Source organism: Leptopilina boulardi, unplaced genomic scaffold, assembly GCF_019393585.1.
Source record: "Leptopilina boulardi isolate dan_hultmark-lab unplaced genomic scaffold, ZJU_Lbou_2.1 LbouV2_257, whole genome shotgun sequence".
Lineage (NCBI taxonomy): Eukaryota > Metazoa > Arthropoda > Insecta > Hymenoptera > Figitidae > Leptopilina > Leptopilina boulardi.
The window spans coordinates 77420-92775 of NW_026137815.1; the positions used below are offsets into that span (position 1 = coordinate 77420).

The 15356-nt window shown below is 25.6% G+C and overlaps 3 protein-coding genes across 8 annotated transcripts in view; 1 reads left to right on the forward strand and 2 right to left on the reverse strand.

Annotated features, from left to right (window-relative positions):
• On the reverse strand, window positions 1-9464 carry LOC127280907 (mitogen-activated protein kinase kinase kinase 7-like). The gene is made up of 9 exons (XM_051304250.1): window positions 9254-9464; window positions 8457-8682; window positions 8248-8365; window positions 7789-8118; window positions 7607-7719; window positions 7046-7398; window positions 6813-6912; window positions 3215-3468; window positions 1-2391 (listed from the first exon to the last, which is right to left on the reverse strand). Exons 1-9 carry the CDS (start codon window positions 9329-9331, stop codon window positions 2224-2226), a joined length of 1740 nt encoding a protein of 579 aa, XP_051160207.1. The 5' UTR covers window positions 9332-9464; the 3' UTR covers window positions 1-2223.
• LOC127280910 (cilia- and flagella-associated protein 300-like) overlaps window positions 4060-15356 on the forward strand; it is a 15880-nt gene continuing 4583 nt past the window's right edge. Inside the window, exons 1-8 of one of the 3 annotated variants that reach the window (XM_051304254.1) lie at window positions 4060-5906; window positions 9460-9491; window positions 9587-9716; window positions 9783-9864; window positions 9951-10020; window positions 10096-10268; window positions 10719-10891; window positions 10993-11186. In XM_051304254.1, the coding sequence (XP_051160211.1) occupies window positions 9622-9716; window positions 9783-9864; window positions 9951-10020; window positions 10096-10268; window positions 10719-10891; window positions 10993-11176 (777 nt within the window). In that variant the 5' untranslated portion in view covers window positions 4060-5906; window positions 9460-9491; window positions 9587-9621 and the 3' untranslated portion in view covers window positions 11177-11186. Of the gene's footprint in view, window positions 5907-9459; window positions 9492-9586; window positions 9717-9782; window positions 9865-9950; window positions 10021-10095; window positions 10269-10718; window positions 10892-10992; window positions 11187-15356 lie in introns of those variants that run through there. The other 2 variants (XM_051304253.1, XM_051304255.1) reach the window with 2 other exon arrangements.
• Window positions 11430-15356, reverse strand: part of LOC127280903 (uncharacterized) — a 13692-nt gene continuing 9765 nt past the window's right edge. For all 4 annotated transcript variants that reach the window (XM_051304240.1, XM_051304242.1, XM_051304241.1 and 1 more), the window contains 3 exons: window positions 15029-15245; window positions 13540-13724; window positions 11430-13361 (listed from right to left, as the gene is read on the reverse strand). In XM_051304240.1, the coding sequence (XP_051160197.1) occupies window positions 13263-13361; window positions 13540-13724; window positions 15029-15245 (501 nt within the window). In that variant the 3' untranslated portion in view covers window positions 11430-13262. The remainder of the gene's footprint in view (window positions 13362-13539; window positions 13725-15028; window positions 15246-15356) is intronic.

The window sequence follows — 15356 nt, forward strand, 5'->3', positions numbered from 1 at the left end:
TTAACTCACATTATGTTTATTCTTTTGATGTAAAATATTTACAATTAAATTTACAATAATGTAAATTATTAATTGATGGAGTATTGATAAAGAGATGATTACGTGAATTAATTAATCTACTTGACAATATTATGAATAGTTCTTAATTTACATTTTTTTTCGTGTGTTTCGAGTAATTACCGTTTTTGCATTCAATATTTACAATTAAATTAAAAAATATATTGATGCAGAGATTGACAAAATACTATAAAATCAATTCACTGAAATATTTTATTGAAAAATTATGTAATAATAATATACAATTATTATTTGCCTAATTAAAAAATGCTTCAAACCTTTTTAAAAGTTTATAAAGATCTTTAAAATATCTATCTGAAACAAATTATCTGAAGCAAAATTTTGTCAAATTAAATTAATATAAAAATGATTTCAACTTTTTTAAACTTTATAAGCAATAAAGTTTTATCTCATTTTGTCAATTTACACGTCAATATTATGCATAATTCAATATTTTTAACTATATACGGACATTCTATGTGGAAATTTCATTCAAAAACTATTTTTGATTGGAATATTTTTTTTAAATTTTCTATTAAAAATTAACAAGTAAACAAAAGTAAAAGTAGCAAATACTTTCGAAACAATAAGTTCCATAATACCCATCGAATAACAAAAATTGTAATTTAGCGTTTCACTAACTTTTTTTATATAGAATTTGAAAAAACATATTCCAATCAAAAATTATTTTTTAAATGCAAATTTCACATGGAATGCCTTATTATTTATCGAGTAAAATCAATTAAAAATCACATTCACTTCTTAACCATGTGAGGTAATAAAAAAAAAGTTAAATAATTATTTTATTCTCACCTTCGGATTTTTGATCGAAAAGGGACCTAATTAATTTACTCTAACAAAAATTAATTCAATTTAATAAATTAAGGAGTGTTGAGCGCCAGACTCACCGATGAGTCAATGTCAGCATCAATAACCATAAATCTCAATAAATTTTTTTAATGAAATAAACAATTAACTTAATTCTCAATTTCTATAATAATTAAAAATAAAGAAATCAAAAGGAAATCTCGATCAAAAAATCCGAAGGTGAGAATAAAATAATTATTTCATTTTTTTGTATTACCTCACAACCATTATTCATTCAATTAAAACACTAATTCATTCATTCATTAAAAGGCATTTTACAGATTAATAATTAATTACTACATGCACTATCTATTATACATTTTCATTCACTCTGTTTTTTTTATCTTATTATAATTTAATTAAAATCACATTCTTCAGATATTAATTTTTAAAGTAACTTTCAATATTAAAATCGTACTCGTTATTTTAAATTTAAAAAGTTCATTGTCTTATTAATTAACATTTAAAATGTAAAATAGAAATGGTTGATAATTTTTCCCATCACGAATTTGTTAAATTAGTCAGTGATTTTTGAGATAAATAATTCACCTGGAGGTGTAAATTCTTCCTTAATATTAATATTCATATTTTAATAATTTACTGACTAGCATTGATTTTTAAACTGTAAGTTATACGAAATATTTTGTTTGAATTAAAAATAAAAATTCTTAATTCTACAAAAATGAGTATATAGATTAAGCTGAACGGACTTTGATAATTCGTAGAAAAATTAAAATATTAGAATATATCTAATATGTTTCACTTATTTTTTTTTCACTTTCAGTAAATTTTAAATCAATTTTCTACAATTAAGGAAAACGATTGATAAACATGTTTTGCAACATGTTGTAAATAAACTAAATGGAAGCATTTTCTTTTAGTGTTTATAATATTTGTTGCCAAAATTGTCATTGAAAATAAAGAATTAGATTGACAAATACTTTAATTTAAATTTCCTTCTCAATTTGAGATCGTCATATTTATGAATTTATTTTATTATCCTTTTAAGATGCATTATATATGATATATATAATCAGTCTCTTTAATAAGTAAAATCGGTTTTTTTCTCTACTTTTGAGTTTCTAAAGCAATTATCAGTGCATCTTTGTTTATTAGAAAATATTACCATCAGCAAAGTAACAGCAAAAAAAAAAAAAAATATTACTTTGCTGAAAGTTGTTTTTTTAAAGGTATTTAGAAAAAAATTTAATCTGACATCACAGACTTACGAATCACACCCTAGAACTATGAGTTGGGCTAATTAAGACACTTATTAAAAATATCTGAACTTGGAGAATATTAAGACATCCTCGAAGGATCCTGTCGGGAGACGACAATCCAACCATCTTCTCCAGAAACTACAGGTCCTATTGAAGGTATCGCAGGTGTTCTCTGCGTGTTACTTCGTTGATTTTTTTTCATTTCCAATTGATGTTTAAAAGTTTGATAGAGTTTCCGCAAAGATTCCTGTAATTAGTAATAAACAATTAAGTTTTAAAATATATTTTTTTATTTTCAAAGAAAAAATAACTATCAACTATTTTATTAAACGTTTGAATTGTAAGGATATCAGAAACATCGAATTATAAATAATTAAAATACAGAAAGTAACAAAGAATTATATTTGAATTGACTCAAATGATAAACGATATGAATTGAAAAGTGATTTAGGTTTTTATCAATTACGCAAAGAAGACCTGGCTCATTGAAGGTTGATCTTTGCTTTTCGCGCCAGAGTATCAAGTCGATGATTCATCAAAGAAAATGCGACACAAATTCCGGCAGACATTGCCATTCGATGGATCGCCTTCACTTCGTTCATCAGACGTTCACATTTCTCTCATGACGTTTTTCACGGATTTTCCCTATGCACGCACAACTTAATAGAATTTTAAACAGATGCTTTGAAATCCTTCCAACAATTTCGATGTTTCCCCGACTTTTTTGATATTTTCGATGAAAATAGGTCAATGCAAAATTCTATTAGACATTCTATTATTTTTAAAGTCTCAAGCTTCATGTTTCCTCCCAGGAGAGATTAAATGATTTTGTTTTCAAATAATAACGTTAATTAGTAATATAAGTTTGTTATTTCTCGTAGCTAATAATAGTTAAAAATTATTATCATTAATAAAATTTTATTAAAATTTTTTAAATTTTGGAAATGAATATTAAAATTCAAAAATATTAAATACAAAATTAAAATTTAATTCTTAACAATTGAAAAAAAGATGCAAAATGAAAATATCAATTTTCTACTAAGAAAAATCAAAAATAAATTCTTAATAACCTTTTCTTTCTCCAATCCAAGAAGTTCTTCTTTTTGTTTGCGATCTTCAATGCTGAGATTCTTTAGTAAGGCATTTTTTTGTTGGCTCAAAAGTGCAATTTCTGTTTGCACTTTGAGATACTCTTGTGCCAGCTGTTTGTGTTCCTCAAAGATCTCTCTAGACTGCGGACACGTGTGATCAGGAGTACGAGGTCTCTGTTCAGTGTCCAATAAACGATAAACATTGTCCAAATCCTCATTCATCGTACTGCTACCTGTTACAATGAATCAACCCATTCTTAATAAACAATAACAAATTATAATTCAACTTAAAATTTTATTTTTTAAGGAAATTAAAAATTTTCCAATAAAAGCTTAAGAATTTTATTTATATAATGAAAAAGAAAAGAACAGCATTTAATTAATTAGAACTCATTTTTCACTAACATCATTGGAAACTAATTGAAAATACTAAAATAGTATTTGTAACAAATCGAGGAAAATTTTACTTTAAACAGGAAATGATTCGTCATTCAAAATAGAAAACAAATTCAAGTTTGAAATTTAAATTCTTGCTATTTATATTATATTATCATAATTGTGATCCTAAAAAATAAAATACTCTAAATTTCTCTATACATGATCACTGTAGAGAAAATTCTTTAATCGAACTATAATTGCAGTTTGACTATTGAAGATCAATAGAGATATTTGGATAAAAATGAAATGCAGATTGTGTAAAATACTGACGCAATAGTAACCAGCAACGTTGGAGGGTATCGGTACCCACGATATTGAAGTACTCCTCACACATCTCGCTCGTGTTTCTTGTCTCCGAGCTCGACGAGTACAAATACTCCATTTGTGATGTGTTATTCTCCTTTACAAAAAAAAAAAGCTTTGAAATCGTTCGCCTTACATTCTCAGTACGAGAGCCAAAAAACGAATTGACCAATGAGATTGTTCATCCATCGAAAGGATCGACGACAAAGAGGTCGATACTAAATGCGCGATACGATTAAATATCCACTTTCTGATAACGATCGTCAATTTCGGCAAATTACCGGTAAACTACTTAGACAAAAATATGAAAATAAATAAACATTTAGAGATAAATTATTTTTTATTTTTTTTTTTGTGTTTGTGATTGAATTTCTCTTTATCGAGAGTTGCTCCTCCGCGGGGAGACGACTCTTCACTAAACAAACGCGCTTCTATAACGGGGATGCTGACTCAACCACACCTGCTGCTAAATACACTCCACCATTCCCCTCGAACTACCCTTTAAGACACCCCGCACCACTCTTCGTCTTCCCGAATTCTCGACGGCGTTCTCGTACACGAGCCAAAAACAAAACGCTCTCGCCTTGATTCATCCACGGGAATCTCGAGATTTTTTGCCATTTTTGTTGCTGCACATAGGACCAAAGTAAAGTCTCCCCCTCGGGAGATATATAAATATATAAGATATATAGATATATAAAATATATTTCAAGTCCAAGGAAATATTAAAAATTTCACTCCTTTCATTCTTCTTCTATCATACTATTATTTCAAAATTGAGTAAACAATATCTGACAATTATTTCTTCACACAAAGAATTATGAGAATAATTTATAAATTAAAAGTTCAAAATTTAACAGACTTTTGATGCATTGAAAAATTAGTTTTAATTCTTTGGGAAAATTGCTAATTGAAAACAGTTTGGATCACATCTTTTCAATGCATCTCGTGACAATGTGATTAAAGATCGTAGAACGAGAACAGAGCGGCAGAAGACGCATGAGTCATAGCATCGTTTGGTATTCCAGGCTGAAAATAATCCACTTGGTGCGCTACATGGCGTTCATCGGTTTATGTCTCAAACCAGAAGCTTCAATATTTAAAATCCATTTCACGCGAAGGAAAGATTAATGATAATTTACTAATATTTTCAGTGATTAATAAAATTTATATATATGATTATTACGATTGACGAAAATAATCTTGATTTCCTGTAATTATTCTAGTTTTTGAAATGCGTTTTATTTTATTGTGTTTACGCCCTTACACAAAATTGCACTAAAAAAAAAGGCAAGAGTCAAATTGTCACGCGTCAAACGCAGATATAAATAGTCCCGTACACGGGAGATCTGGGCGATTGAAAGTGTCTGTTTTAAAACAAACTGCAGACAGTTTGGTGCTACTAATGAGTAGTTCCTTTTTTGTTATTTTACTTGAAAAATAAAAGGACAAGTGAAGTTAAAAAAAGTCATACTCGGCATTTTTTTAGAAATAGTAATTTGAAAATTAGGTTCTAATTAAGGAAGTTCTCTCCCTCCAACGTCAGTCAAATCAATGCCCATTTAAGTTTTCATTTGTATCACGTAGTACTAGCTCAACGCTTGGCAACGTTGGATTATATTTCCCCCGTTCCGTTTCTTGTCGTCTGCTATTGTTTGATTTATTTTCGTTAAATAATAATAATAATAATTTATTATTTTAAAAATCTTAATTTTTTATAAGCAAATTCAAATTATTATTCATTATTATGAATCTTTGAAGAATATACTATTATATGTATATACTACTTATATTACTTTCAAATTTCGCGCTTTTTCTATACCTAACCTACAAGACGCAACGTTGCCAAGCGTTGTGCTAAGTAATTTCTGATTGTCAAAATACGGTGTTTTTTTAGACAAAATAATTAATTGTGAGTCTCCTAAGCCAGGTATGATCAATTTTATTAAAAGTAAGTGAACATTGGCTATTAAACTTTATGTATATAAAGTTCCAGTAATATCTTTTCGTCAGATTTTTCACAATTTGAGATTTCAGACCAAAAAATTCAATTTCCTATAAGAACCCGTGTTAAATGTGAAAAGAGAAAATTATTTATATCTTTTGTCAAAATCCACCTAGACCTCTAAAAATTTAACTACATCTTCTTTAAACCATTATCTATCAGTTTATCAAGTTTGATAATTAACTCTTCGTCATTTCTGTTTGCGAGAGAACTTCCTTAAAAGAAACCTAATCTTAAGCTGAATTTTTCAATATAAGATTTCAATTAGTTAATTTAACAAAGTTTTTGAAATTTTTGAAAAAGTATCAAACTTTACCGAGATTGCTTATATATAAAAAAATGTAATTTAAAATTGGTTTAAGAACGTCTGAGAATAATCAAACCAAACTTATATGACGCACATGTCTGTCATTTTGAGATTTGCAAATAGGTCACGATGCAAGTATATATATATATATACGACACATTCAAAGACTCTCGAAATCTAATTATTCAACCTCTTTCTTCTACTTTGGCAAACCTTTTAACGCCTCCTCATAGTTTCTATTAATACGGAAATAATTATTCTTCCTGCTGTTGTTTCTTTTTGTTTACATACTCTCTTTAGAAGAAAGAAAAAAAAAAATAAACTTTTTCTATCAATTTACGATAAACAATTTTTGTTGTACTGAAATTTATGTTTTATCGACAGTTCCAGTTGCTTAATTATGAAATAAAAGGAATGTACTTTTTTTATCGATAAATAAAGCAAAAATAAAATATACTTGTACAATAAATAAATAAGGTATCATTTTTTTTAATTATAATATTTTATTAAAAGAATCAACTCACCCTGTAAGTTTTTCTTTGATTTTGGCGCCATTTTATCCAAGCCGGCCATGTTTCGAATTTCCCACGAAGAATCCAAAGAATTTCCAAGCTCCCAAGCGTTCTAGAAATGAAAAGTATTTTCTTTCTATAAAATAATTGTTATTTAATTGAAATCGGAAATAAAAAAAACAACTTATAATGTAAGGAATTAAAAAAAATATTATACAATTTATAAGTTAGAAAATGAAGCTTACCGGATCACATTCCACTTTTAAGGGAGCAATATTTGATGATTGATTAAATGATAGAGAATTTGGTGTTAAAACTTGAGATTCTGGATTTTTTTGAATAACATTTCTCCACGAATCATCATTAGTAAATTCGAGTCTGCCTTGCATTTGAACTGGAATATCGTTTAAATCTAATTTTTGCAATGGATTACCATTCATCTCATCATTCAATTCAGTTGGCACTGGAGTTTTATCCAATCCATTTTCAACGGAACAGTTAATCAGAGAATTTAAAGTACTCGGCATATCTAAAGTATCTAACGTATCACTACGTGCATCCTCGTCATCGTCATCATCATCCATGTCCCCTTCACTGCCTGATAACATTTAATATTAAATCAAACTTAATAATTTATATTTTAAAAATCATGGCAAACAATTTACAATTGTAATTGTTAAATGTAACAATACAATTAGTTACATTCCAACTTAATGTTAAATAAGGCCACAAATATATATTCTTCATTTATCGAATATAATTTCATAAATATTTAAACTTTTTATAAAGTTCTATTTTATACTTACTTAAAGAATATTCTACAGGTCCTAATTCTCCACTGAACATTTCTGACAATGCAGTCATAATTCTAACCACTTCAACCATTGAAGGTCGCTCATCTGGTATTTTACTCCAACATCTATAGAAATAAATTTAAATTAATTATGAAATTATTTATTTTCTTATTTTTATCAATTGTAATTCTCACCTTGTCATTAGCCTTTCTATTGGTTTTGGACACGATTCCAGTAAAGCAGGTCTCTGTCCAATGTGAACTGCCCACATTATTCTATAGGCAGAACCTCCAATATCGTCAAAAGGTTTCCTCCTTGACAACACCTCCCAGAGAATGATACCCCAACTAAAAACATCACATTTCTCTGTGTAGCGAGAACCTTCAAATACTTCAGGTGCCATCCATGCTGCTGAGCCTTTATTATTTGTCATATAAGATTTTAAATCGCAAGCTGTTCCAAAATCACAGATTTTCAACGTTTGACCTCCCATGATTAAAAGAAGATTTGGAGGTTTCAAATCCCTGAAATATCAAAATATTTTTCTTACATTTCAAATTTATTTACAGTAAATAATTATTATATTAAAAATTAAATTTCAATAAATGTGAATTTTATTTAACTAATAATATATATATATTTTTTTTATTTACCTATGAATAAGCGGTTTTGGTTTCATATTGTGAAGATATGCAACACCACGAGCACATTGTAGGGCCCAACTCATGGCATGTCCCACTGTATAATGAGGTTGTGGTTCGCAATGAAGAACTGAATATCCAATTAAAAATACAAAATAAGTAAAAAATAAAGTCCTACACATTTTTTTTTTATATATTTGAAATTAATTTAATTCGCTTACCATTATATAATGATCCACCTTCTGCATATTCCATTACCAGACAAACGGGATTTTTCGTACAAGCTCCATAGAGTTTAACAATATTAGGATGAGCTACTCTTGAAAGTTGTCTTACTTCAACTGTAAATGCCTTCTTTTCACCTTCCGAGTTTATAAGCTTCACTGCAACATATTGTCCACGCCATTTTCCTTTCCAAACTACTCCAAAAGATCCTTTTCCTACAATCTGACATTTTTTTTTAAACATAAGAAACATCATTTGACATCAAAGTAAAATTTATAAGAATAAAACTCATAAATTGATAACGTTCACCATGCATAAAAGTAACTAATTATCCTAATTAACTGTATCCCTTTATTTCAATTTAGTCACCAAAGTAAAGTATTTAAAAAAACATTTTTTTTAATATGACACAATGTAAACATTGAAACTGAAATATGTAAACGCAATAATTAATTTTTATTGTTAACATGTTTTGACAGTTTCAAAACAACAAATTTTTATATTGTTAACAAAACAATTGAAATTAATGTTTATTTACAAATATTGATTATAAAAATAATAACAAGTAAAATTGTTAAAAACACTGTGAAACTCTTATAAAATAAAAAAAAATCCATTTTTGACATGAAAGATAAGGTTATGTTATTCTCTTAATTTCTATATATTAAATTCTAATACAGTGTAAGAAAAAGCTCGTAGATTATAGTTTTAGCTATTAAATTTACAATATTTTAAAGGAAACGAAACTTATGTTAAAATTAGTAGTAACCCTTACGCAAAGAAAAATATTTACCTCTTGTCTTTCAATTTCTTTAAAATCAATTTCTTCAACGAACTGCTGCTGATGGCCGGTTCCTTCTTTGCTCGCCATCGCACACAGTCGACGTCACATTATTTTCAGCGTGCATTTAAGCTAAAAAATTTAATTTTTATTTTTAAAAAAACTTTTTAATTAAGCAGTCTTAAACTTATCTCGCCATTTGCATTATTTTGATGTAGATTCTCCAGGGTTGAAGAGGTGAAAATTTAAGGTACTTTTACATTGTTTTTCGTCAGTGATGGGTTGTTTTTTACCATTGAACCTCTGAAATGTTACGACTCTGACGTATTTCGATTTCAAATCTAGCAATTCGTTTCCATGGTAACCGAAAATGTTTGAAAATGGATCTTGATCAAGTATTTACGTTTGTGCCTCTTGCGGATAAAGATTATAATGGAATATATAATAAAAAAATACAACAATTACTTATTAAATGGTAAATTAAAAGGATAGAAAATATATTTATAAAATATATTTCACGAATTATTTAATCATTTTTTAGGGGCATAAAGGATAATATTAGCATTCAAAACTTCGCTTTCAATGAATCATTTCACTCGTATCATAAATATCAGTTAGCCGAGGTATTTTTTTAATTTTATGTTTGATATTCCCTTTATTCAAGGAACAAAAAAAAATGAATATTATAATGTATGAATAATTTTTGTAGGCATTTTTTAAAGATGAAACTGTGGCAAAAGCATTAAAACTTAAAAATGGTAACAATTGGATTACCGAAGGTACATTATTACATTTTTTTACAAATAAATATGTATAAGTAATCTACAAAAACTTAAAATAATTTTTTAACACAGGAACAGTTGCTTCTTCTGTTGAAGTTAAACAACTTCAATGTTCAGTTTTAAATATGTCATTTTTTGACAAATTAAAAAATTCTGATAATAATATTGTTTATAATTCTGGTGCCATACATAAGAGATATGATGAAGAAATTGATGAATTTCTTGTATCTGACAATCTTAGAGCAGTATGTATTAATTTTCAAAAAATTGAATTTATAAAACGCAAGACACTATTTTTATAAACTCATTTCCAATAGTTAAAATAACTCAAATTAATCAATTTTAAAATATATAGTAAAATATGAAAAATTAAAAAAAAGATAAATTATTCCAATAGCACATAATTTTGTTTTCAAACAGAGTCAATTAATATATTTTTTTAAAAATATTTACAATATTCTTTAAAAGTTCTGTTTTATAGCCAAAAAAATTTATATTTAATATTCTTAAATAATACTACAAGTAGAATATATTTATTTCTTCATTGTACACTTTCTAAATTTTACAATATAATTTCCCCTTATTTTTAACAACTTAATTGTTTATAATATAAAGTCCAAATAAGTTATAATACTACAAATATTTATTGTTGTAATATTACATAAAAAAATAATAAAATCATATACTGTTTAAAGATGTTATTAAATGAAGAATGTGACGAATATGATTTATACACAAAACATGAACGAGAAGAATTTATTTTTGTCATATTTCAAATGCTCGTCTTGGGTGGAATTTTGTGTCAATATGAAGACAACATTCAATGTTATTTGGACGCAACAAAAACAATTTATAAAGATTTAATTAGGTAGAAAGAATATTTTTCATTTATCATAATTTTATATAAAATTAGAAATTCGAAATTTCTAAAATTAATCGCAAAAGTAATTTTAAATATGTCTTTTACAGTGTTGAAAACCAAGAAGAATCAAATAAATTGTACATAACTACAATGGTGTTGAAAGTAGATGTAAAAAATTCTCAAGGAGAATCTTATTTCCCAAAAAATCCTTCTCATAAGCAAAATCTTGGTTTCTTATTAATAGAACCTTCATCGAGACAAATAACAACAGTGCTTCATCAATTTAATTGATGATAATAAGGTTTGATAAAACATTCACTAAACATATCTTTTTTTCTGACAGGCATTATTTATTAGTTTTATTGAGTGAGGTAGTATGTTTTAGCTAAAAGATGAAAGATTATCGTAAGTTTTACAATATTTACATATAAAAATACCATGAAAATAATAATTCTACAGGTATATAAAGATGATGTATACTGTATAATTACAATTGGCTTATCTTTTATGCTCTTAATTATAGACAATAATATACTGACTATACTTGTGTTTTACATTAATCTATTTCATATACATGAAGAACATTTGGCATTTGATAATATTCTAAATACATTTAAATGGCAAAACATTATTACATATTATTTTTAATATTTGAGTCGATTTACTATATTATGTACAAAGTCGTTGATTTTTAGAGCAATTAACTATACCTTCCATAAAATAGAATATTAAATTGAAACTCAGACCGAATATAAAGTTCAAATTTTTTAGCACTTTATATTGATTATAAGTCTTAATTTAATAATTAAATTTTTTGCAATTTACATTCCGAATTTCAAAAACATACGCAATCAATTATAATTTTTAAAAATGAACAACTTTATGCGAAATATATTGAATTGATTCTAATATTAATTTCACCGGGCTTTGTGGAACGCAATTTTTCAATGTGAATATTCTTTTCTTAACAAAAATTCGAATAATTCAGTAAAACCTTCTAAAATTTTTAATTTTAACCTTACATAGTCTCCATCGACCCTCATCATTGTTATTAATAAATTATAATTATGACTTTAATATATTAAACATTAAAGCAATGAAAATATGCAAATGAGAAACAGTCGGTCAATTTATTTAACGAATTCTTATTTTCTTGAACAATAAATGAAAAAATTCCTTTTTTTTTGAAATTGTAGCAAGTTTATTCTGTATTCTATTGTAGAAATAAAATATACTGCAATTAAAAGATCGAATCATAATTAAAATAATTAATTTTTCATTACTTTAATACTGATATGACGCTATTTAAGCACAATTTTAAATACTTGTGCGTTTGTACGCTAAAACGTACTGTTTGATTTTTAAAACACTTAGTTACGTTTATAATAATCTTCTAAATTAATACTTTGCTGTTCATTTATAATTTACATAATATTCCAATGTCGTGATTTTATGTGTTTTTAAATGACTATTAGCCATAATTTAAATTTATTTCAAAATTTCATTAGAGCTCATCCACAAGCATGTGATACTTTATAGGAAGTATGAGTGTCGGCAAAATAAATATTTACAATCACATACTTTGTGGATATGATCCCTTTTTAGTCTTAAATTTCATTTTATTTGTTGATTTTTTTAAACGTGATTATCACAATTGATAATATTTATAAATTATAATAGATTTAATTAGAAACTTTAAACTCTAGTTGTAAAAAGAAACGATTAAAAAATTAAAATTGACGGAAATTCTAAAATAAAAATAAGTGTTAAATAATTTAACAAAGTTTTGTCATATTTTGAAAATTTGGAAAAGTTTTTGATAATTTGAAAATAATTATATATTTAATTATTGTCACCAATGTTTTTAAAAAGCTAAAACAATTTAAAAGTTGTAAAATAAATGAACTATTAAAGAGTAATAAATAATTTAATTTTTTTAAGTAGTGGTAAATTTTTAAACTCGACTTCTCTATAAAATGAATTGTCTGATTCTTAAAAGGTTAACAAATGTTTGGCATCTATTTCATATATTATATATATTAAATACTATTAAATATATATGTACAAAAAAAAACTCATAAGAATTATTTGAATATTTTTGATAAAATATGTATATAATATTTTTTGTGAAATATATTCTGACTTGATGTATACCTTATGCTTAATATTATGGCTGATATTTAGAGATCGTTCTGTTTAATAAACTGGGTATTGGTGTTAAATTTTTTGCGATGAGTAGTATGTAAAAAGTATTTTTAAATTTCTATACATAAAATCAGTCATAAATAATCAACTAATTACAAGATACTTCAATACTTTCTGATATCACATTTGTGCACAGCAACATTTTAGTAACGTTACTGTTACTAATTTTAAATTAGTTTTTGCAATAACAGTATTTACGCAAATCGTACAAATGGTTCTCGACGCATCTTGCTTGCGTACCATACATATTTATTCGACTAACGTCTGTTATCTGTAATGAATGTGTACACATTTATTTAAATATTTTGAAAAATAATGATTTTTGAGAATTTTTAAAACAAAATTTATAACATTTTCAATATAAAAAATAAGTTTAATAAAACAAGATTAAATTAATTTAAAAATTACATACTTAAATTTAAAGAGAGTGGTAAAAAGTTTTTACTAACCTTCATTGAAAAATTATTATTATTATTATTATTATTCAGATTATGGGTTATACTTCCTTCAAAAAGTCCACCACCAGGTTCTGTTTTTATTTTTATTTGATATATTTCTGATTTTACTTTAGTTTTCGATGTAAAATCACCAACAAAACCATCAAGATCTCCTGACTTTTGAAAATTTAAAAGACCTGAAATAGTTTAAAATTATAATATATGAGTCAAAATTTGTAAAGTGTGACAATATTTTTTGAATAGTTGAAATTTTTTCACAGTTTTGACAAAATTAAAGATTTATACAAATTATTGTTATAAACATTTTTATGCGTGATTTTACAAATTTTTGTTTTCCTATTCAATCAACAAAATCAATTTGTTTAGCGTTTGGCATTATTACTTTAAATTAACACTGCTTTCGATTAATATTTCTCATTTTTTAAAATTATGGAATTTTATCTAACTTCTAACAAGTTCTAATCTTTATTTATTTAAATATTTCAATTTTAAACAATAATGCGTTAGTCAGGAGAAATTTTTTGTGCTGCATGCAAGAATAAAAATATTTGTAATATTTAACCGAAGGTAAGTTACCAAATTATTCTTTTTGGAAATGATTTTAGTTTGTTTTATGAATAATATCCAACAAAAAAAATTTGAAAAATCTAAGAAGAAGTTAGATTAATTTCAATTTGTTTAAATAAATTGTATTTTTAACAAATTAAATAATTTTAAAAAATGAGAAATATTAATCGAAAGCAGTATTAATTTAAAGTAATAATGACAAGCGCCTGACAAATGGATTTTGTAGATTAAAAAAAAACAAACAAAATTTGTAAAATCATATACAAAAATGTTTCTAACAATAATTTGTATAAATCTTTAAATTTGGAAAAACTGTGCAACTTGTATTTTTTATTTACTGTTTTGAATAGAAAAAATTTCGACTACTCAAAAAATATTTTCACACTTCATAAAATTTTGACTCATATTATTATTAATATTTTTGCAAAATTGGTAAAAATATTTAATTTTTCTTAAAACCAGTTAAAATATTTTTCCAGAAAGATTTGAAAATTACAAAAAAGTTCGTAAGTTTACATGTACAAAAACATAAGTTAGTAAAAACTAAAAAAAGAATTTTTTAAATATTGAATTTAAATTCAAGTAGCCTTTTTTTGTAAAACTGCTTTCTTAAATGACTTAATCTTTTTTTTTATTTATTTTGAATGAAATAATCGATAGATTACTAATAATTAAATGTTTCTGAAGTAGTTTTAAATATAAATATATTATCAAAAAAAATATTTTAAACTATCTAGTAAAATTAAAGTTAAATTTTGTCAACACCATAAAAATGTTAAGGAATGTGACATATTGGAATAGTTAAAAAAAAGGAAATTTAAATTAAATAAGTGATTAGTAAACCTTAGTAAAATATAACAAATATATATATTATAAACCTACATAAATAAAGAATAATTATTAATTTACTTGCCTTTAGTTGGTGATAACTTAGAAGCCCATAAAATATCCCCGAGTTGTAGCTTCTCACATATGTTACGGTGTTTTTTGGTGATTGAATTTAAAAATTTCAGAAAATAATTTGCCGCGTCTATCACTGCTGGATCACCAATTGAAATTTCTTGCCAATTAAGACAAGCACACCAATGAGGTTCTATAAAAGCATCGGCACATGTTCTTTGTAAAGGAATCTAAAATTACAAATTGTTTTAATTAAATATTTATAAATTTTATAGCTGATAAAAATAAAGACTTTTTTTATTCACATAAAATATTTTAAATGTTTGCTTCTAAGTAATTTG